General features: G+C 41.6%; 1 protein-coding gene across 5 annotated transcripts in view; it reads left to right on the plus strand.

The window, feature by feature from the left end:
- Positions 1-294: 294 nt before the first annotated feature.
- The window catches only part of nhsl3 (NHS like 3), a 41,800-nt gene continuing 19,620 nt past the window's right edge, over positions 295-22,474 (plus strand). For 4 of the 5 annotated variants that reach the window (XM_069681758.1, XM_069681757.1, XM_069681762.1 and 1 more), the window contains exon 1: positions 295-526. In XM_069681758.1, coding sequence (XP_069537859.1) covers positions 295-526 — 232 coding nt within the window. Of the gene's footprint in view, positions 527-12,708; positions 13,149-22,474 lie in introns of those variants that run through there. The other variant, XM_069681761.1, reaches the window with a different exon arrangement.

A 22,474-nucleotide genomic window follows, 5' to 3' on the forward strand; every position in this document is an offset into this window, starting at 1 on the left:
TACTTGCTTTGTCATGTCACTCTGTTCTCCCTCTGGCTTTCATTTTGACCCTCATTTTCTGACTTTCCATCTCGCCCTCTATCTCTCTCTCTCTCATCCTGCTGATCTCATTGTTGTCTCAGGTGGTGACAGACAGGAATAACAGAGACACTGAGCGAGGCCAAAGAGGGACAGAGGGGTTCATCAAACCCTGGAGAGGAGGGAGGCTTCAGATCCTGTGACTTGTTCCCTGACAGGAGACACACTGATCTGGGTGCAGGTACCCGGCCTTACCTCCCAGGACCAACCTCCAGGATGTCCCGGAGGAGGTCTACAGGGGACCTGGTGCCTAAGGACATTACTGAGATCTTAGCCCGGGAGGCGAGGGTTCAGCGTGGGCAGAAGAAGTCAGGAAGCTCCTTTGGGCAGGCCTTCAGCTGGTTTAAGGGGAGCAGGAAGAAGAAGAGCATTGGCAATGGGCTGCACCGAACTTGTGTTGGTGTGACGGATACCAAACTGGGACTTCAGAACCATGAGCCTGCAAAAGGTGAGCAGGTCATGACGTACTAAACTGGGTAACGCTTTATATTAAGGCCCTTGTAATAGGCATTGGTTAATAGGTAATAAGACCCTTTTAAGTCCTTATAATATGCATATTAACATTAAATATATGTTAATAAGACTATGAAAGTGTATAATAAAGGGTATTTTAACCTAAATAAGGCACTGTTCTCGCTTTAGATCCAGTAGCTGCAAAAAAAAGCATAATTCACTGTTTATAAGCGCATAGATAATTGCTAATTACTGCATAATAAAGTATGTGTTAATCTCAATAAAGCAACTGTAAAGCTTAGTAAAGGCTTAACAATGGAATAATAGGTAAGTGAATAAGACTCAACAGATGAGTTTGTAAAGCTTTTATTAAATTAAGCTGTATCAATTGTTTACAAGTTTCTTATAAGTGCTTATAAATGTCTTATAATCTAAAAATAAACATGATTATGATACTGTTATTAACACTTAAATAGTCTTATTAACAAATATTTAATGTTAATAAGCATTTTATCAGGGCTTATAAGGGTATTATTACCTATTAACTAACGCTTATTACAAGGACCTTAATATAGAGGGTTACCAATACAGTAATATTAATCTGTGATCTAACACTACACTCATTATTTTTACATCAACTATTGATCAGACGAGCATTTGGAATGTAAAAACTGTTGCTGACACTGCCGAACCCACAGAGTCATCACCAAACTCTGTTTCCCTTGAGCTTGTTATTGTCTTTAGGCTCACTGTTTTGGTTTTAAGGCCCTCAAGTTACTGTTTTTGGTTCACTCTCACCTTTCTTCTGAACCCTATATTTAGCCACAGCAGGCAGCTGTTCTTGGGGAATACCCTAGCAATCATTTAACATCAAACATCTGACTGACTGTTGGCAACTACTTGGTGAACATTATTGAGCGTTTAGAAGTTCAACAACTTGATATTTCTCTAATTAGTTGATGGAGATGTAAATAGCTAAATGGAAGAAAAGGGAGCTTATGTTGCTCGATGTCTGTGTTAGCTAACACTTATTCTATATCAACACTGTAATGTTATTAACATGTAAGTCAGTGTTGTGTATATAGCTTGTTGCACTGTAAACACATGGCCAGTCAACTAACGAGTTGAGAACTTTTTAAAGAGTTGGAAACAGCTAGCTATATTCAAGGTGTGTATTCTTTACACGAGCAACATCTTGCAGGTTATTTCTTCTGTCTGCACATTGCTTTAAGAATGGATCAAGGCCCATCTGGGGAGAATCAGCCTGATGTCAAGGAAAGATGTTTCTGTCTCTATATGAGGTACACAGAAGTTATGTAATGAAGGATATTTCTTGTAATGTGTCCAGTTAAGCATCAGAGTTTTGAAGCCGCAGTTTGCTTGTTTGGCGTCTCTGCTGTATAATTCTGTTTTGTTTTGTCTGTCATGATCACATCCTGGATGGTCAGGATGTTTTGGAAAAATGTGTTGACTTTTGGATTAAGATGGAGAGGTTACACTGAGTTTGTTATCGTCAGGACATCAGTCTGGACATTTATAACTTAGTAAAAGTTAAACACACACACACACACACACACACACACACACACACACACACAAACACAGTGTCTGACACAGGGGTTTAATCCCTCTTTCAGTTTACTGATGCGTTTGCTTGGTCGGCAGCACAGAGATTACCCACAGTCCCCATTTCCTGTTTTTGTTCGACCTCTAAAGCCATCCCTTTCTCTTCTGTTATTGTGTGTGCATGTGCGTGTGTGCGTGTGTGTTACTGTAGTAACTATCCAACAACTTAAGGAAATTCAGATTCACAGGCTTTCAGACCTTTTTTGGTCTTTTGTGGTTTTTGTGCTTGTTCTGCCTAAAAGGGACATCCATGATCCCTCATTATGCCTAGCATTGCGGTTTTGGAAGGTCTGTAGAGAGCTATCAATACTGGATGGGTAAAGTTCAGTGACTCCATTTGAAACCAAAGATTATCTAGTAGTAAGGGCTCATAGTTTTCCCAGCAGAGGATGTGGTCAAAGGCTGATGGTAAGAATGTGTGGGAACCATATTTTTTGGCATTTTGTCTCAGTGATTTTATGATTTAAGACTGAACAGGACAACTGTCGAGTATGTCTTGGAAACAGATCACAGCTAATCATGAACACGCAGCTAGAGATGTTCCAATACCATTTTTTCCTTTCATATAGACTGGATTATTGGCTGATATACCGATTAGCCATAACATAATGACCACCTGCCTAATATTGTGTAGGACCCCCTTTTGCATCCAAAGCAGCCCTGACCTCACTAGACCTCTGAAGGTGTGCTGTGGTATCTATTACCAAGACGTTGGCAGCAGATCCTTTAAGTCCTGTAACTTGCGAGGTGGGGCCACCATGGATCGGACTTGTTTGTCCAGCACATCCCACAGATGCTCGATTGGATTGAGATCTGGGGAATTTGGAGGCCAAGTCAACACCTTGAACTTGTTATGTTCCTCAAACCATTCCTGAACCATGTTTGCAGTGTGGCAGGGCCTATATCCTGCTGAAAGAGGCCACTGCCATAAGGGAAACCATTTCCATGAAGGGATGTACTTGGTCTGCAACAATGTTTAGGTAGGTGGTACGTGTCACACCTGGACATCCACATGATGTAAAAGAAAACGTGATTCATCAGACCAGGCCACCATCTTCCACTGCTCCGTGGTCCAGTTCTGATGCTCACGTGCCCATTGTAGGCGCTTTCGACAGTGGAAAGAGGTCAGCGTGGGCAACTTGACCATTCTGCGGCTACGCAGCCACATACCCAACAAACTGTGATGAACTGTGTCCTGACACCTTTCTGTCAGAACCACTTTTAACTTTTTCTGAAATCTGAGCTTTAGTAGCTCTTCTGTTGGATCAGACCACACGGGCCAGCCATCGCTTCCCATGCGCATCAACGAGTCTTGGTCACCCATAACCCTGTTGCGGGTTCACTGGTTTTCCTTCCTTGGACCACTTTAAGGTTCTGACCACTGCAGACCAGGAACACACCAAAAGAGCTGCCGTTTACAAATACATGATGGGAACCAGATTGCTGACATTTTGCAAGCTTTGACTAACATTACACTCTCTGCTAGCACCACACTGTTGTTGTTTATTATCCTGAAGTGATAATTCACCTGGAATCAGTTCTTCTTTTCCACTATTAAACAGTAATTGCCAGCAGCAACATATTTTAATTATGTGTGAGCTTCTGTTTTAGAGAAAACAAAACAGGTTAAATAACTTGAATAAATTGTCTTATCAGGTCTCACATTGACTGGTGTACTTACAATACCTAACACAGCATTACAGCATAGTTTTACAGCCACTTAGGTTTTGGTTTTATTAACACTATAGCTGTATTTCAGGTTTAAAGAAACATGCCACATTTTTAGCTCCAGTTTGTAAGTTGATTGTGATTGCCCAGAGACTGAAGATGTACTATTGGTCAAAAGTATTATTCTGGAAAAATCAGAAATGCAGAAAGTGGAAAGAGCAACAATTGTTGAGTAGATCTTGTCAAAGTCAACTAGTCTACCTACACAGCATGTCGACTGGAAAGCAGCATCGTATTCTGAAATAATGAACAATAGTGCTGTTTGAGGGAATTATTTGTTCCTCATACTTTCTGTCTCACCTGTGTGTGTGAAGAAATTCTACAGGTTTGATTGTCTTGTTTTCTTTGACACTTTGTCTCCTACAGAAATGTGTGTGATGCAATTTTTTTCCCACCAGTAAATTATTATTATTATTTTGCTTTTGCTGCTTTTGTTCGTTGTTCCTGAACTTGCTGGGTGACTTTTGAAGTCTGACAAGACAAAGCAAAAGTCTGTACAAAGAAAACCTTCACACACAAACACACACACACAAACACACACACACACGCACGCACGCACGCACGCACACACACACACACACACACACACACACACACACACACTGTCATTTCTCCAGACACATACTGTACATGTACTCATATCCTCCTTGTTTACTGCAGCTTGGTCTAATGGGGTTATTTTGACACTTTCCTCATTTACAAGCAAAAATAATGTTCCAACTGTACAAGTTTCACTTTGACATAAGCTGACTTATCCTGTTCTATCTTGATACTTGTGTCATTATCCAGCTAATTTTAGATGCTGTTGACTCTTTGTCTGTGTCTGTGGAAGAAACAAGTGGAATAAACTCATCCCAAATTACTCTCTAATTGCTATGTAGTATACTAAATTCAGTTGCCACCATTTTTGTGAGTGTCTGATTTCTGCACAAAGTAATACCTTGCATTGCCTTTAACCTCATAACAAACATTTTAGTTGTGCTGACTCTACAAGAGTGATGCAAATTGATTTATTGACGTATAAATCATTAAATTTCGACAGCTGTAGAATCAGTCAGTATCAAAAGCACCAATAAGCTCATGGACAAACGGTGCTTCTATCGGTATTTAACGTTAACATTCTAACTTATTTAATGTCGCTTTCATTCAATCGTTTCATTCTAATGTAGCTGGCATCCGTCCCCTAGTGATGATGAAGCCACCATCATCAGGCAATGACCTTGCATTTTTGTGGTTCTCTGGAGAAGGTATAGTAGGTCTATATGGCAGGCAGAACAAAGCCTTCGAAAGTTTGGGCTCACTAAATTTGAAGCCCCTTTGAGGAGTTTTTCAGAGTGAAATTAATTCAGATTACTCTATATGAGCTACAAAAGCAAACAAGACCATCAGCGCAACTGCTGGCAGGGGGTAGGTGTGAGACGGAGGGATTAACTGCACGCTGCCTTTGTTTACATTTTTCAGGGAAAAAATGTAAAGTGAGTGATACATATGACTGTTAAAGAAAACAAGATTTTTGTGAAAAACCACCACTTAAGCATGTACAGGACAAAATCAGCAAAGACAAAGGTACGGCTTTGTCCACAGGCGACACCAAAATCGACACAAACCGAAAGTTCCTCATTGCAGCTTTACCTCGGGTGCATCTTTGTGCAATTTAGGTAGTTGCGTCTAAAGGGGCTAACACCACATCCTCATATAGCTCTTACAAGTTCAACTTTCTATATATCTTAAGCAGCCTTAGACCCTTTGCTAGTAAGTCCTCAGTGCAGCCTCCGAGACCCGGTGGTTTCGATGGCAATGCTGCAGTTGGGATTAGTAACATTTAAAAAAGCAGTTAAAACGCATGGTTCTTATAAATAAGCCTGTGGTTAATCAGTCACTGCTGTTAACTAAATTTGGTTATTTTGCACTTCTTACGTTATGTTCCAATGGAATCCATAGACAGCGTCAGTCAAACAACAGCCCCATCTTCATCTTCAGTGGGTAACGTTCGCAGAAGTCAGACACAGAATGGAAAAAGGAAAACAGAATGTCTCAGAGCTGTCACCAAGTTTAATGTAACAGAGTTGGTTTAGGTACGCTAGTAACTGATGTGAATTTTAAGTTGTCGTGACAGCCAGAAAACTATTTTTGTATTCCGCATTAATTTTACTGTTACTACATTTTAACCACTGCTCTTAACCCCAGTTGCAACCCCCCTGCCATGCAGAGGCACATTATCAGACATCCTAATAAAGACGTCTTTATTTTTGCACCAAATAATGGAGAGTAGTATCGATAAGCCGTATCAGTAAAGATACCGGTATCGATAAAATCCTAACGATACCCATCCTGTAGAGTACCCCATCAAGTGTTTAATATAAAGTAAATATTTAATGTATAACAAGGAAACTTTTTTCGGCACAGCAGTCCTTTTTTACATAGTATAAGTTGATGAGATGCTTATTTGTGGTCGTTCACAGACATCTGACATGATGTTTCAACCCCCCCGCCCAACAGACAACACACAACAACAATCAGACTCAATCCTCCTCCTCCTTTCCTCCTCCACTGCTCCTTCTTATTCCCGTAGCAGTGACATGTAGCTCTTACAATAATATGTCTCTGTTGGTTGGTGAACACAGTCCGTGTCATCCCACTGGCTCAGCTCTGCTCATCCGTGATCCAGAGCTCTGCATCAGTCCAGCACTGACTAAAGGCAATATTTTACAGACATTCCTCTCCTATAAAAGTAAAAAAAAGAACACTCTTTGATGTGCTGAATTCCTGGGAGCCGTGCATCACAGCGGTTTGGGAGTGTGTGTCAAGGTCTAGTAGCGTGCATGTGTGCGTGCGGGGCAACCTGGATGCCAGATTGGGCCTAGAGTTATGCGATGGAGGGGAGAGATTACAACAAATCACAAAGCCCCATTCAGCCTTGAGAGGACTCTTAGGGAACACTCTCTCAATGCTTTTTTAATTAGAACAACTACTCAGCACACACACACACAAACGCACACACACCTATGTGTCTTACTCTCTGTTTTTCTGTCTTTCATTACTGACTATTACTGTTTTTGATTTGCTTCTCAGGTTGCTTAACACCCTCTATTCAGCACTGCTGTGGGTGTGTTGGTCTTCACTGCTTATTACTGTGTAACGAGTGTGTGTTTAAAGTTGTGTGTGGACGTCTGCAGAGCTGTGTGAGTGTGTGTGTGTGACTGCCCTGTATCAGAGGGTATCTCTGTGTTTGTGTGTCAGCAGCATATTGCTTGGCTTAGGGCGGCGCCAACCCAGCGCCAGTACTCATTACATCACCTCTACACACACACACACACACACACACACATACACACACACACACACACACAAGAGCCTATAGAGCTCCCGCAACTACCTGCTTTGTCCAGCACAGCGCATCTTCGGCTGCTGGCTGGATGAGCAGTGAGCTCATTTTGCAAAATCCCCGGGATTCCACATGTGCGTCAGTGTGTGAAGTCATTGTTTTTTTTCACGTGTGAAGTCGTGTGTGTGTCTGGAAGAGAATACTTATTATTGTGTAACTGTTTGTAAAAGATCTCGTTCTTTGCTTGAGTTTCTTTGTCTGCATTGGTTTGTGTGTGTGGCTACCACATCACAAACACAGTCAGGGTGTGTAGATTCGTACTATATAATGCAGATTACAGGCCCAGCAGTGTAATTGAAGAGCAAACATCTCATTACATTGAGAACATTGTATACGGCCTAAGCTCTATTACAGGCCACAACTCTGCTTTAATGCAGTTTGACAGGATGAAAGCAGTGAGTGGAAGGCAAAGAAAGGCATGAGGCAGGCAGGGAGGAGTGTGAAAGTTTAATGCAACCGCACAGGGTTCCCTGCAAACATCTCCCACCGCTCACACACACTTTGATGAGCGAGGTAATTTTACCTGGGTAAGCAGATACCTCCAACCCTCATCCATCACCGCAGACCTAAAGCCACACAGGTGAGATAAACGTCTCCCAGGCAACAGCATTGAGGGGAGCGGACTGTGGCAGCAGCACTGTGAGGCAACAATAGGGTCCGGCTGTGATGTGGGAGTGAAACATAAATCGTCCTGCAGGTCACGTTTAATGTGAGGGTATGCACAGAAGAGGAGCATGTAGAGGCTGAGGAGAAGAAGAAGGTGTGGATGGAGATGACATAGAAAGAACTGGAAAGCATGAGAAGTAAAGCTCCATCCCCGACTGTTTATATGTCCTTGTTAACTAGATTGAATTGTTCCTTAAAGAGGGGGTATTTTACTGTTTCACATTTTAAGACATTTAATGTTACAGTGTTGGATGTACAGACTAAACGTGGGTGAAGTGTCAAATCTGTTGTTAAAAGTATGTTGGAGTAATCCCCAGGCTTCTCAGCTCAGTCTGCAGGCTGCTGTGAATGGCAGGTTTCACACAGTTTTTTTCTACACTCTGCACTTTGTGACGTCACAAAGTGCAGCCTCAGCAGGCTTCGGAGACCTGGCCAATCGGAAGAAAGTGGGCTTGTAGGGGCGGGGTTTCTTAAAGGGACAGAGCTGACTGAGTAATTTCAGGCAGAGGCTGTATGAAGGCCTGCACAGAGCACCGGTGTGAGACAAATGATGAGTTTTTAAACTGTAAATTATGCTAAGCTACTCCACAGTGAAATATGAAGCTTGAAATTAGCATAATACCACCTTTAATGAGAATACAGCCCCTCCAAAACACACAAACACCCCCCCCCCCACACACACACACATATTATTTTTCCTTGGATGGTGCTACATTTGTTTGTAATTATCATCCTTATATGAAAATGCGTTTATCATCATCACTGTCGCCAACAGAGCCATATATTATCGAATATTTCTTTAGAGAATCATGCACACACTCTGTGGAAATTCTTTCAAAAAGCATGCAAAATATAACATGTACTGAATGTACATAAGAAAGGGCTCACTTAGATTACTTGAGATCAACATGCAAAGAGGTATTGTTTATAGAATAAGAGCTAATGGGTTGTTTTATAGGACATGCAGCGTTTTTGATGTGGCGGGGAAGCAGCTGGAAGATATCAGAGTGGGACTGAAAGAGTGGGAGTCTGTATAAACAGGGATATACAACTGATTTACCCTCAGGACTGTGTGTGTGTGTGTGTGTGTGTGTGTGTGACAACTGTTATGTAACTTGTAATAGATACACCTGTTGAACAGTGTTTACCTGATCCAGCTGCGTGTCCTCTCTTTCTGAGAATAGACCAGACAATGACAAAGCATCTGAGGAATCCAGTGAGTCTTAAGTAAAGAGGAGTTTTTGGATCATATATGTTCTGACAGCTCGGGCGGGGTAAAGCATCTTGAAACACTGACGACTGTCACTGCATCTTAAAATGTTTGTCTTTGATTTAAGCTGCTTTGCCACGCTATGATTTCTCATCTGACTGGCTTTTAGTGTCCTCAAAAGCTCAAAGCTGACATATTTATATTTTGCTGGCTGCAGATTCACCTCGAGAATTTTTCAGAAATGTATTCAAGTTCTTCACATGCCTCCCCACCCCACTGTTAGGAAAAGAAAGTAACAGTGTTTCCTGCAGACAAATTAAGAATTTTTATTGTAAGTTATAAATGTTTTATAACTTTTCTTCTGTGAACAGCGCACTTAAAACAACATAGCCTAAGTGCCGGGTTGAAAAACAACTAGTTTGTACAAAGTGTCCACCAACGGCAGAAGGCGAACGTGCTCAGGGCCTGAACAGCAGCAAGTGAAGGATTGGGGGATAAGCTAAATAGTCATAGAACCAGCTTGATGCTATAATTACCTTAATATGGGAATAATGGTGCAAATTTACAGACTATCTCTCTGAGCAAATATTGCAACTAGTTGTAAACAAGAAATATTGAAGGAACAATTGGATAAATTGAGCGCAGATGTGGTGTTCAAACTTGCTTACTTTTGAACCTCCACACACCTCAACAGTCATTGCATTAGGAGGGTGTGACTGTTGGATTGTCAGTTTCAGAAAAATACAGACGTACAATTATAGACGCAGCCTGGCCAACTGTTATGCTGTTGGACCATTCTACAAGCACTTTAAATTAAGTGTATTTGCCATTTGCCTTGAGAATAAGTCTACAGTTAAGATATTACAATGAAGTCAACATGCATGAATTATTTTCTTAACTTCTTAACATATTTTTTTAATTCAAGGTCCAACCTCCCCCAATCTTTGACTAATCAAGGGGTCAAGACCCACCGTGACACTTTGTTGGACGTTTATATTTTTTCCAGTATTCAGCAGAAAGTATGCCGAAGTTGACAAACCTCTCTACATTCTAAAGGTTGATAACTCAGAGACATACGCATGCACGTAAACAGCAGCAAACCAAAAAAGCAGTTTAATCACAAATAACTGTCTTTGCCTGTAGATGGCGCACATCAGCATCTCTATGTCTGCATCTCCTTTTCCTGCCAGTAGACGGCACTGCTTAGACTAGACCATGTCTGAAACTTTTGCTTCTGCACATCTGCTGCTCTGCTAATTGTTGTTATTGACCAGACATGGTTCTGGTTGCTTTGCATTAACGCACTGTATGCCCTCGGTGCTTGTATTGTGATAGCGGTGCCTTGCCACAAGATGGGAGTGGTGGGCAGATGTTGGCAGGTTCATTGCATTTGAAAATTAAACTGTAATGACTTCTACTGAGGAGAATAGATGCCAGTAATGCTATGTAGGTCATCATCTATAAGGGCTTTTAAACAACGTTTTTAAACGACTGCCACTCTCCTCTCAGACCCTCCTAGTGGTGGGTACACAGCAATAAAAATAGACACAGAAACATGTAGAAAGGTGGATTCCCTAATCTTGTCTTGAGGCCCCGATAATGGTCACCCTGACAACCGCTTTCCCTGACAACTATTTCCTAACAACGACATTCCTCTACACAAATGTCCTTTAATGTTTGCATGCGTACGTGCACACTCACATACACACACACACACCGATTTGCTGTGCTCTCCTCTGAGTTTCCCACATCTGTCAAGTCCTGAAATCTCTCCTGACAATGACACGCACTTTGATCACACTCATATTGAAATGTATCTGGGGCATGTTTGGCACGATGCACTGCAGCTCATAGGTGAAGGCAGGGTACAGAGCATCCAAAACATACAGACACACACACACACACTAAGTGCACTCTTAGTATGACAGATGAGACAGTTAGCTCGGAGGACTCCACCAGTGCAAATGGACTGGGTGTGGTTCTGATGGGGCTGCATTAAGAGGCAGCATCTCTCCGTGAGCGTTTTATTGCAGATCATTTTACACTCCGCTAGCGTGAGTGATATCATCCTCTCATCCCCTCTCTCTCTATTGCAGATGCATTTCTACACAATGTACTGTTAGGACTCGAATTCCCGCTTGGAAATTACCAGGAAGTCCTCCGGCACCAAATCAATTCATCTTCTAGAAAAGCGTGTGATTGTAAATTCTTGCTCACGACTCCCCGAGTCAGTAAATCTGCCTTTTATGGGAGGCTTTTTATCTTCCAGCAGGCCGCTGCACATCAGAGGGGTGGGAGGACACGTGATCGGGGTGACCATGATGAGTGTGTGGTTTCACTTTCTTGTGTCCTCATCATCACATTCTCCTCCTCTTCTTCCATTTTGCTCCTCCACGGAATCTCAGTTTCACGTGATACGAGCACACTGACAGTTCAATCATTTCTCTTCCTCCGTATGTCTCTCTCTGACCTCGATTTGCTGAACGACTGCTATCGATCCACAAGCTCTTGGAGTGGTGTCACCTGCATTTAGTGATGGCGAAGGTCATGGCATCATCAACGTTGGACAAGTCATCATGATATTCAGGGTTTTATTCACAATGATGGACAGAGAAGGCAGAGGGAAACAGAACATGAAGAAAGGGAGTGTTCCAGTCAAGGTCCGGGAGATGTTGGACCTTTTTGCTTCCTCTTCTCACACTACAGCGTTACATGCTCTGTTAAATATAAGCAATGCTGCTTCTCTGGAATCCTCCATCATCCCTTTCTCTGTGACTCACCCATCTGGCCCGGCATCTGTATTTCCTCTAAGCATAGCTGGAATGTTCTCATCTCTAAAAAAGCTTTGATCTGTCTGTCCAGTTGACTTTCACATATCCAGCTCTTCGTAGTTTTTATCTATGTCACACTGCATGCGTAAGTTCAATACGTGTGTGTGTGTGTGTGTGTGGGTGCGTGTCATGAGGAATTTTAAAAGGTGCCAGAAAGGAGAGCTGCACCTTTGAAGATCGCTTGAATAATTGAGCATCGCTTCGTTGTTTTCAGTCGGTATTTATTCCCTCTTTTTGTTCCTTATTCCAATATGCAGAAACGCAACTGATATGCCGCCCTGTTTCCACAAGCTCCTTTCTCTGTGTGTAGAAGAATGTGTGTTTTCTCCATCACCACGTTGTGTTGACAGGATCTGTCAGCTGAGCAGGTAATGGTTTGCAATAACGACAACCGATTGCTGCCTGTGAAAATAAGGAAATAAGGAACAGGTACACAACTGAAGAGTATTAATCATGTTAGAAAGGAGTGTGTTAGGATGAAGTGTGTGTGTTTTTTCACCCCTCTCCAATGCTGAAAACGCTCAGCTGTGCGAATGCTCATCTTTGGAGCTCTGTGCTCGCAGAGAGAGAAAGTGGGAGGGGCACTTGCACACACACACAGTCACACACACACACACTCTTGGTAGTGAGCTTGTCGGTCTTGGATGCTGCCGTTGCTTCAGCAGCTGGACGTGCACGACTGGAAGTGTGTCAGCTCGGAGAACAGGACTGATACGAGTGTTTGTGTTTTATTTTGGAAGCTGGATCTGTGTGTGTTTTTTTAATCAGAGCTGAATCGGTTTGTTTTAAAGGAATGGTGTCAGTGGGTCTTTAGCCCACACATATATGTTTAAGTGTGTGTGTGTCAGGTGGACTGAATCGGCAGGAATCATTTGACCACAGGGATTACAGGTTATTGACTTTGTCTCGGGGTGTGTTTTCATGCAGGCGAGCGAGGGACTGTGGAAAGGTCTTAAGAGAAGAAATACAGATGTAATGTTACAGGACGACAAGATGATAGACCCCCTTTAGGGGCTTCAGGACTGCCCCAAGATGGGGAACAGCGTCCAGAAGAAGAAAAAGGTCCAGACGGAGAGAAACTTCTCCCCGTCCCCGTCCCGTTCCCCGAGCCAGAACCGGGAAAAACCTAAAGGCTTGTGGCTGTTTGGACGTCAAGACAAACTCAAAACAGGTAAGAGGAGCGCAGGATGTCCGGAGTGGATCGAAGATATCAGGCGTTGTACATTTTAATTGACCGCTGTGTTCTTGAAAGACTGAGTGTTGGAAAAGTAGCTTTTTAAAATCGTCTAAATGTAAGCAGTTTGAGAAGCGTTGAGTTTGACTTGTGTAGTTTGCTGTGTAAACCTTTAAGTGTGTGGTCATCTGTGTAAATGAGTTCCTACAGTAAGCTTTTTAGGTGCAGAGTGACAATATTCCCATGCTGACTTTACCTTAGTCAGCTTCAAGGCTTCCTGCTTATTGCACAAGTGTGCACAAGACGGCTGTGTGTGGGCAAGAGTGTTTTTGTTCTGGTGATTTGTTTCTCCTGCTGACATCGAGTAGGATGATGGAGGGCTTTAATTGAAGACCTACTCTGACTTTGCTTGTTGCCCCCAAAACCTCCACGCACCCCAGTGCCTCAGAGTGTGTGTGTGTTTTTTATCCTGTGGCTAAGAGTGGGAATTGTTTATGATTCTGTGGGTTGTTTTTGCCCGACCACTATACCTTCAGTGGAAAACAGAGCTTAGCATGTCTCACGCTGATCATTGTCTCTGTTAACAGCCCCTGAAGCAACAAAAAGCACCAGACAAACAGGTTTAACACAAGCTCACACTGACACAGACAGATTGTCAGATAATGCTCTGCCTCTGAGATTTGTCTTTCATAAGGCTGCTGTTGACGTTTTCTGTTTCTCAGGTGTTGCTCTTTCTGTTTCGTGTTTTCATGTCCACACCCAGGGCTATTTTTATTCTGTCAGTGTTTATCACATCATTCCAGACCGTCTTTCTTCTGCCTGTTGAAAGGTGAACTTTGGATATAAGGTCACTTGTAGCAACTTGAACTGTATATCCAAAATAATACATATTGTGTTTTTCCGCATCTTTAAGATTATTTTTTTTATTTAAAGTAATAATGTATAAGATTTTCATTTAAATAAATGTCTGTTAAGTCACTATCTATCATCGAATGATGTAACACAATGGTGATTGAGCCCACTAATAAAAGCCTTTGCATTTGCAATATTGTGGACTGGGTGTCAGTGCGACTTGCAGAAAAAAACACAAGTGAGGCCCAGTTAGTGACGTGTTTTCCATCACCCAGCAGTGGTTGGTCTGTCAGAGAGGGTAGGTGGAGCTAAGTGGCTGCTTTTCCAGTCTCTGCAAGTGTTGCGAGTAAACAGTAATCTACTATGGCTGAACAAACAAAGAAAAGATCGATGACTACGGATACAACTTCAAAAATAAATGAAAATCCAAAGAAAAAGAGACAAATTTGACGCTCAGATGAAGGCAAACAGTCTAAAAAGGAAAGCGACCATCAGGAAAATCAAGAGTCACACATGCAACGCTGTTTGGATTGCTGGGATGAGTGCTCCCGCAATTACCGCTTATCGTCATAGGTGCCGCCAAAGAGAACGAAATTGAGATCTTCGGGATTGCCACTTTAACAGGCCTGTAACCTTGTTAACCTGTTGTGTGACCAGTTGCAGCAGGCAGCTGTTGTTGCTCTGAAAAAAACACTATACCTACCTGCAGACAAACAATTTAACACCAAATTGTTGAACAAGTGAAGCATTTTGCAGCTAAGGAGCCCACTCAAGTGGGTTACAGACAAACAAAGCTCACTAAATATTCAACTTAATTAGATAATATAACATCAGTGTTGGGTTTACAGCTTATTCTGTATCCCAGAGTGGCCTATATTTATCATTGTGGCTTCAATTAAGGACAATTGCACTCATGCAGTTTGAATTTACCATTGTGTTAGACGGTACATTATTTGGTCTGCTACACAGTCAAACAGAGCATTACTACAAGCCTTTGAAACCACCATTTTTACTATTACTTTGGATCATTCTCCATTACATCTACAAAGTCTTAGTACTGGATTCTATCCCAGTGCTTTATAGCAAAGTTCTCCTGCAGGATTCTCTTTTAAAGGACACTGATGGAGCCATTTGTCCACCACAAACCTAACATAGATCAATGCTGCTTGTTTCATGACACTACTGACTACACTACACTACACTACACTACACACTACATTATAATACTACTGAATGCATTCAATTGCTTGTGTCATTAGACAGCATGAAATATGACCAACATTAGCTGGAACCAAGCAGCATTAAGACCAAGACTCATCCATTCTCAACAGACTTGTGTGTAGTTAGTTTCATGTTGTAGCCTACAGTTTGCTAAAACGTTTATTTGATGGTTCAGTTGAGCCTTCAGCGCGTCTTGTTTTTCACCAATATGGCTGAAATTGGTCCCTGATGCTCCTGGTTTCCATGGTACCAGCTGACCCAACTGAACCCAGTGTGTTAATGGTATAGTGGTATGCATCAGCTGTCTGTTTAACAAGACTGGGATGTTAAGAAACCTCTCTTATGAAAACACGATGTTTGCGAATGTGTGTGTGTGAGGGTACGGAAGAGATGGACTGTGGTGAGTCTAGATAATGAACGTGTGTGTGTACAAACACATCTTGACTTCATTTTCTCTCAGGGTGGTCGATGTTGATGTGGGTGTGTGCGCGATTGTCGTCTTCTGTTCCCCTGCATGCTCTGCCTCATTCATGGCGAGTTTATTCAGAAACTTGGGGTGTGAATGCATTCCTACATTCCAGCCCGTTTTCCTTACGCATGAGCACCCATGCAGCACCCATACACACAACTTCTCACAACTTCTTGAATTTTTTAGGGTGATTGTAGCTGCTTTTACGACACAGTACTCGTAAATTGAGCCAGATTGTGCAAGAGAAAAAAAGGAGAGTGCATTGTATTACATGGAATTGTCATTGCGCATGTGTTTCTGTGCAGCTGTATTGAAGCAACACTCCTCAATGTCTTATTTATATACCTGTAAACCGTAGCTAATGGATTAAAGCCACAGTTAAAGCAGCAGCCCCGCAGTACATGGTGTCTCTGTGCCGCAGTAAAGCCGCCCCTCTGTGCTGCAGGCTGATGAAACATGCAGAATATGAACTCAGCGACTGAGTCCTCACTCTGTGCTCCTGAAATATGTGTCATGTCCGTGGTTCTGGCAATCCTTCAAACCAGAATCCCTGCCTGTGTCCTTCCCAACACCTGAGAGGTTGTTTATGTTGGGTTGACAACACATAGCAGACTGGGAAACGACTGGATGTCACACATTGACTGCCTGGCTTTCTGTATTTTTAGTCAAGGTCATGCAAGGGTGTGTGTTTTTTTTTCTTCACTTGTGTTTCCCATTTGTTCTTGCTCTGTTGCTGACAAACTCATTATGATGAGGGATGATTATGTGGCCAAATCAAAGTGCTCTCAACATTAAGCCTTTAAACCTAAGACAGTGCGAGCTCAGTATCAATTGAGGTGAACTGATGTGATTGGAAGTCAAAAGGGACTCCAAGAAAAGCGATGAAGCAGAGTTCTCTCAAGACAAGGACATTGTCTTATGTGTGACTGCTACACTGTAACTAGAGGTTTTAAAACTTTAAACTTCACCGTGTGCGTTCACACAATTCAACAGTCCAAGTATTTTGTATAAATGTCCCCTTGTCAAGCCTGTTCAAGGCAGGACTGTTACAACATTAGTCAACCGTGCCGTTTTGTTTAGAAGATACAGAGACGTAATGGGGCTAAGATGTCGTTCTGGAGTTATAGAAACAAAGCTGACTTGAAGTCTGTAAATGGGAGAGCCAGCAGGACAGGACAGCAGTGTGTTTGTGAAGTGTTGTTGTTTACACGTCAAGCCTCTTTTTGCTTCTAGAAGCATGTCATCTTAAATACCGTAAAATCTGGAATATAAGTCGCAGTATGTTTTTGGGGGTATCCCAGAGGGACGTAGGTTTTCTATAGCTATTTATTAATAAAAACGTGTAAGTTATTTCAACACTATTTCAATTTATTTTCAATTAAAACACATTCAAAACACACACAAATTACAGTCTACCATCTGTTTTCGCCATGTCGAGTTTGCAGTCCTGCTAGCTATTGGTGCTGTAGGTAGCAGTAGCTGGCAGCCTACGGTAATGTTGGTTGTTGTGAGAGTGGCAGCTGCAATGGCGATCATGACAGTGACAAATCGTTAGCTTAAAACAGCGAGAATAACACAAATCAGCGCTGCGGTATATTGTAAATAGGAGACGTTGTAGCAGCTTGGACCCGGACCAATCGACAACTTTAGCTAGATTATAGCATCATCGTCTGGGTGAAATACCGTAACACAATAACATACCTAGATGCAGCCCACTTTTCTGATGAAAAAAGATTTATTAAAAGTGTGTCTTATACACCGAATTTTACAGTAATACACATGGGACAGCAGTCCAGGCGTTGTTTTCCTAGGTCTAAAGCAAAGCTCTCATAATAGCGCAGCTTCTTCTTCATTGCTTTACTGTGGGACTTCTGTATAAAAGGGCTGATGACTGGCTGTGTTTGTCTGCACACAACTGTTGAAAGACAAACATGGTGTGCAGAGTTTAGATGTTACCAGATGAGCTTCAAAGTTACAAAGATACCTATTCATCTGGCAATATGAGCAGTAGGACAGTGGCTGCGGTGCAGAAGATTAGCTCGGGATGGACTCCCTTTACTGCATCCACAGGTGGTCAGAGTCAGACACACACACACACACACACACACAGAAAATCTTTGAGCCTCTTTGCATCCTTTCATTCCTCGGCCCTTTTGAGGTTTTATAAACTCATTTGAAGCAGCTGATGTCTCCAGATGTTTCATATCAATGTCTCATAACCGTCCAGTCTTGAGGGAGAACATGAGCTGGCTTTCATTACAGGATGGACTGTATCAGTGTGTCTCTGTACAGATGACAAGATGTCAGAATGATCCATTTAATAAAGTAGCATCACTACTTGCATCTGAAATCTTAGAGCAGATTGTCTCACACCTTCACTGCCTTTATCTTCATCTCATTCCTTCACACTCCCCTCCGCTTCCTCTCCTTTATGCTGTTATCTTCTTGACCTTGGATTGTTGGCTGGTTGTTTATCTACCAGCTTTCCAAAGGGGGTGATGTTTGCATGTATAATATGGTAACATTTACTGCTCATGTTTGACCTGGAAAAATTGAAAAATTGTGACTTTAGGGACAATGAAGGATTAAGAGGTAAAGTTAAGTGAAAACTGATGACAGAATTAGGGACGTAAGAAGGTGACTTCAGCAGGTGTAATAGGTAGAGAAGAAGAGAAGAACATGTTGTATAGGGCTCTGTGTAATGCCGAACAAGACTGCCTGCAGATTCCCCTGCCATTTTCATTACAGCTGCCTTGTGGTGGGTGTGATATTCCATATTCTATTATCCTGCTGGGTAGGGCTCGCATAAGCCTTTTGATTTCTGTAAGCGGGGCTAAGACGCTCTCTTCTTGGTCCTCCTTTGAAGATCCCATTTACTGTGTGCCACTGACTCCCTGCAGAGAGCTTAGGCAACGTACAGCTGGATAAAGAGAGGATGACTTTTTGTCTCTGCTATCTAACTCTCCTACGCCTTGCGTCATCTCGTATTCCAGCCCGTATCTTGTATGTTCTGTTGCTGCTTCTCTCTGTGAAGCTCACTGCTGTGCTTCTGCTTTTTATGCAGGCAAGCCATTTCTGCAGGTACATCTCGACAGAATGGCAACTTTTTGTATCTTCTCTGCTCTTATTGAAGTTTTATTTCCTGTGAAAAGGAGAGGGAGATATTCTTTAACTAAACATTATCTGCTTATTTTCCACTGTTTGCCTTTCTTCTCCAACAACAGCTTTCTAATTTCCGGCTGTACTGATGAAATGAATAAGCTCTGATCTGTTTGAGTGAGTGGAAAGCCTCATCATTCATCAATCCCCTCCTCCTTCCTGTTCCATTAGGATACCAAGACCTTAATGGCTCTGCTTTATCTAATTGGCTTCATCTATTTTTCCCCTGTAACATCAGGTTTTGGCCTGTTGTTACCAAAGTTGTATTTGAAAATGAAGGCAGTGACCTCCTCTCCCGACCCTGTCCTTCTTTGCCCTTAAGCAGTAGTTACGTTTGTAGTTTGAATGTATTTTGGCAGCATGCAATTGTGGTTGGTCTGCTTACTCTGGTCCTAAATGTAGCATGGGAATTTTTGAGCCATTGGATGGCGTCTTCAAAGCACTTCCAAGTAAGGATAATTGGTTTTAAAATATCTTAAACCAGTTAGCAAGTCCCATGCATGCAAAAAGAAAGTGTGTGTGGGGTGTATTTGTAAGTTTGCAATGTGATGACTTGACCCAAATTTAACTTCACTGCCACTGGGAAAGAAATCCTGTTATTTTTGCCATAGTTAGGAGCAGTTTGGGCTCATTACTTATTAAAAAAACCTGTAATTGCTACCTGAAGGCAGTGTTGCATTATAACACTTGATTACAATGACTTTCCACTATAATTTTATTCTTTATTAAAGCTGTAGTAGTCTACAATTTTATATAAACAGTGGATCAAATGACTTTTGTTTTGTGAAAGTGGTTGTCTTAGGAACAAACTCACCGAGGCTCTAAACCCTAATGCTGTTCTCTATAACTCGATGTAGCCGTTTAACCTTCAAACTCTCGTCTTATTAGTCATGTTTCCAGGCAGCTGTTTTCAGTACACTATTAACCCTGAACCACACAAGCACATTTTGTGACTAGCTGGTGAACAAAGAGCATTTAGGTGTCAATGACTCATGTCTTTCCTCTGCAGTTGGTGGAAACCAAAAACAGAGCTAAAAGGAGAGTTATTTCTAAATGATGGCCTGTTATGTTGCAATGAACACATTAAATGCCAGTGTTGATCTGTGTATGAGGATGTGTAAATAGGCTAAATAAGTTTTTACTAACATCAGCAACAATTTTAAAAGGTTATGATATATGACAATGTTGTGCTTGTTTTTTGCACCCAAGTGATCAGAAATATTAATTAATGCAGCTTTGAGTTTAAAGGGGGGCTATTATGCTAATTTCAGGCGTCATATTTCACTCTGGGATACCTGTGGAGTAGCTTAGCATAATTTACAGTTTAAAAAACTCTCACACTGGTGCTCTGTGCAGGCCCTCATACTGCCTCCGCCTGAAACAACTCATTCAGCTCTGTCCCTTTGAGAAACCCCACCCCTAAAAACCTGCTTTCTTCTGATTGGTCGGCTCTCCAAAATCTGCTGAGGCTGCACTGTGTGATGTCACAAAGTGTAGCGTTTAGAAAAAACTGTGTGGAAGCTGGCATTCACACAGCCTGCAGACTGAGCTGAGAAGCCTGGGGATTACTGCAACATACTTTTACCTACAGATTTAAAACTTCACTTCACGTTTAGTCTGTACATCCAACACTGTAACATTATAAATATGTCTTAAAATGTGAAACAGCATAATACCCCCTCTTTAAGAAGGGGAAAATGTCCATATTATATATAGATGAGGTGACGGAAAAGCAAAGACTGCACATTCCTTTATAATAGTAGTGTCATTGGTACGTATAACATTTATAAGTAGCATAACAGTGCTAATGACCATGTATAAACCCTGTTTCTGCACAGAACTTTGTAGCTGCAGTGTACTGAGTGATCTCTCAGTCCCCAGCTCGGTAATGGGGCTCAGTCCAGTCGCTTCCTGCATCGCTAAATTCAATTAAGGCATCAGATCATACCATTAGACGACACACAGACACACACACAAACACACATACTTGTGTGTGACCCTTCCATTCAAAGGTCATTATTTGAACTCCGGTCATGGCTTGGATTTGATGTTTATCATCTTAAAATAGGAATAAAGTCATCTTTTACTGCTTACGTTCAGCTTCATTTTCCAACATCACCGTGTCAAATCGGTAATTTGAAACTTGTGACAGTCTTAACTCAGCATGCCGTGTCCTGCTGATAGAAAGGAAAGCAATGTCAAACATAAGATTTAACTTCAGTTAGATTCACTCAGACGTCAATTAAAAGGGCTTTTACCGGCCATCCAGTAGTGCTTATTGAGTTCTTCTGACAGATAAATCTGGTTTGTTAAGCTGCAAAATTACATGTGTACTGTCACAGGTTAGCAGACTGAAGAAGAAATCTTTTGATTTATTCACCATAAAACCAGGAAACTTTGTCCTTTACCAACCCTTTAGTTACTCCTCATATTTACTACACTCTCACAACTCAAATTAGAAAATGTCTAAAATATTGTACATTTATCCAAACAGTAAAAATGAACACAAATGTGAAAACACATTTAAGCTGCAAATACAAGTTTTAAACGACAAAAATGTGCCAAAATGTGTACTTCCATCTTAAAGATACATACATGTGGACTTTTGGACCTCAAGTAGTGCTATGAGGCAGTGAGCAAAGCTTGCAGAGCACACTGGCAAAAGGATGCAGATGCACTTGTACAAGCTAAAGGTTGAAGCTGCAGGAGGAGTCAAAGTATTAAAAAAAGTTCTGCTTTGCAAATGTTTTACAAGAACAGAGATACAGTCAACACATTTGTAGACCTTAAATTTATGACAGAGAAACCGCGCATGGGAACTTTTGTTTGCTTATAAGTAAAGGTTTCTTTTAAATGTGTGTATGCATGTGAACCAACAGGGTCACACACCTGCTTTACATCTGTTCTCTTTTCTCAGTCAGTGTGCATCAGCTGATGTAATTTGTACGCATATAATGTTGTTTTATGGTTTAACTGGTTTACTAGAATTATTTTTATCTCACAAACTTGAATATTTCCTGCAAAGTTTGTATGTTTAAAGAAGTGTGCCATACAAAGACAGACTATAAAACATTATTTTAAAAGCTGTACGTCTTATCGATCCTTATATAACTGTTAGCTCCGACCAAGTAATCTTATTGGACAAGAGGCATTCCATAAAGTACAACGTTACTGGGACTTACACTCTGTGTATCACTCCGCCTCAGCCAGCTGTTCTGAATACTGTTAATTAACATTACAGCAGATAATGATATATGATTAAAAAAATAGCTGATCTGTGGTAACCTGTAGACACAGAGTGCAGGAGGATGTTTGGGTTGCTTGGCAACAAAAGTCCAGTTTCAGTTAAGTTGTGGAACTAGTTGAGTTGGTGGAATAAAGAACAATCTGTTATTGATTGTTACTGTTAACTACTATTTGATGCTTGTATAATCTCATTTGATATTGCTTAATTATTATTATTAATTCTGTCATTATAGTCTTGTAGTATTTACCTGTAGATGGAAAGAAGCTGCTGTAGTTGCTGGTATATCCTGTATTAAGCTTTTCTTTATTAATTTTTCTGAATTAATCCCAAATTTCCCCCCTGGGGATCAGTAAAGGATTATCTTATTAGAGCTTC

This window comes from Semicossyphus pulcher, unplaced genomic scaffold (assembly GCF_022749685.1).
Source record: "Semicossyphus pulcher isolate SPU_LCO1_2020_fin unplaced genomic scaffold, fSemPul1.0.p SCAF_5, whole genome shotgun sequence".
In the NCBI taxonomy this organism is placed as follows: Eukaryota; Metazoa; Chordata; class Actinopteri; order Labriformes; family Labridae; genus Semicossyphus; species Semicossyphus pulcher.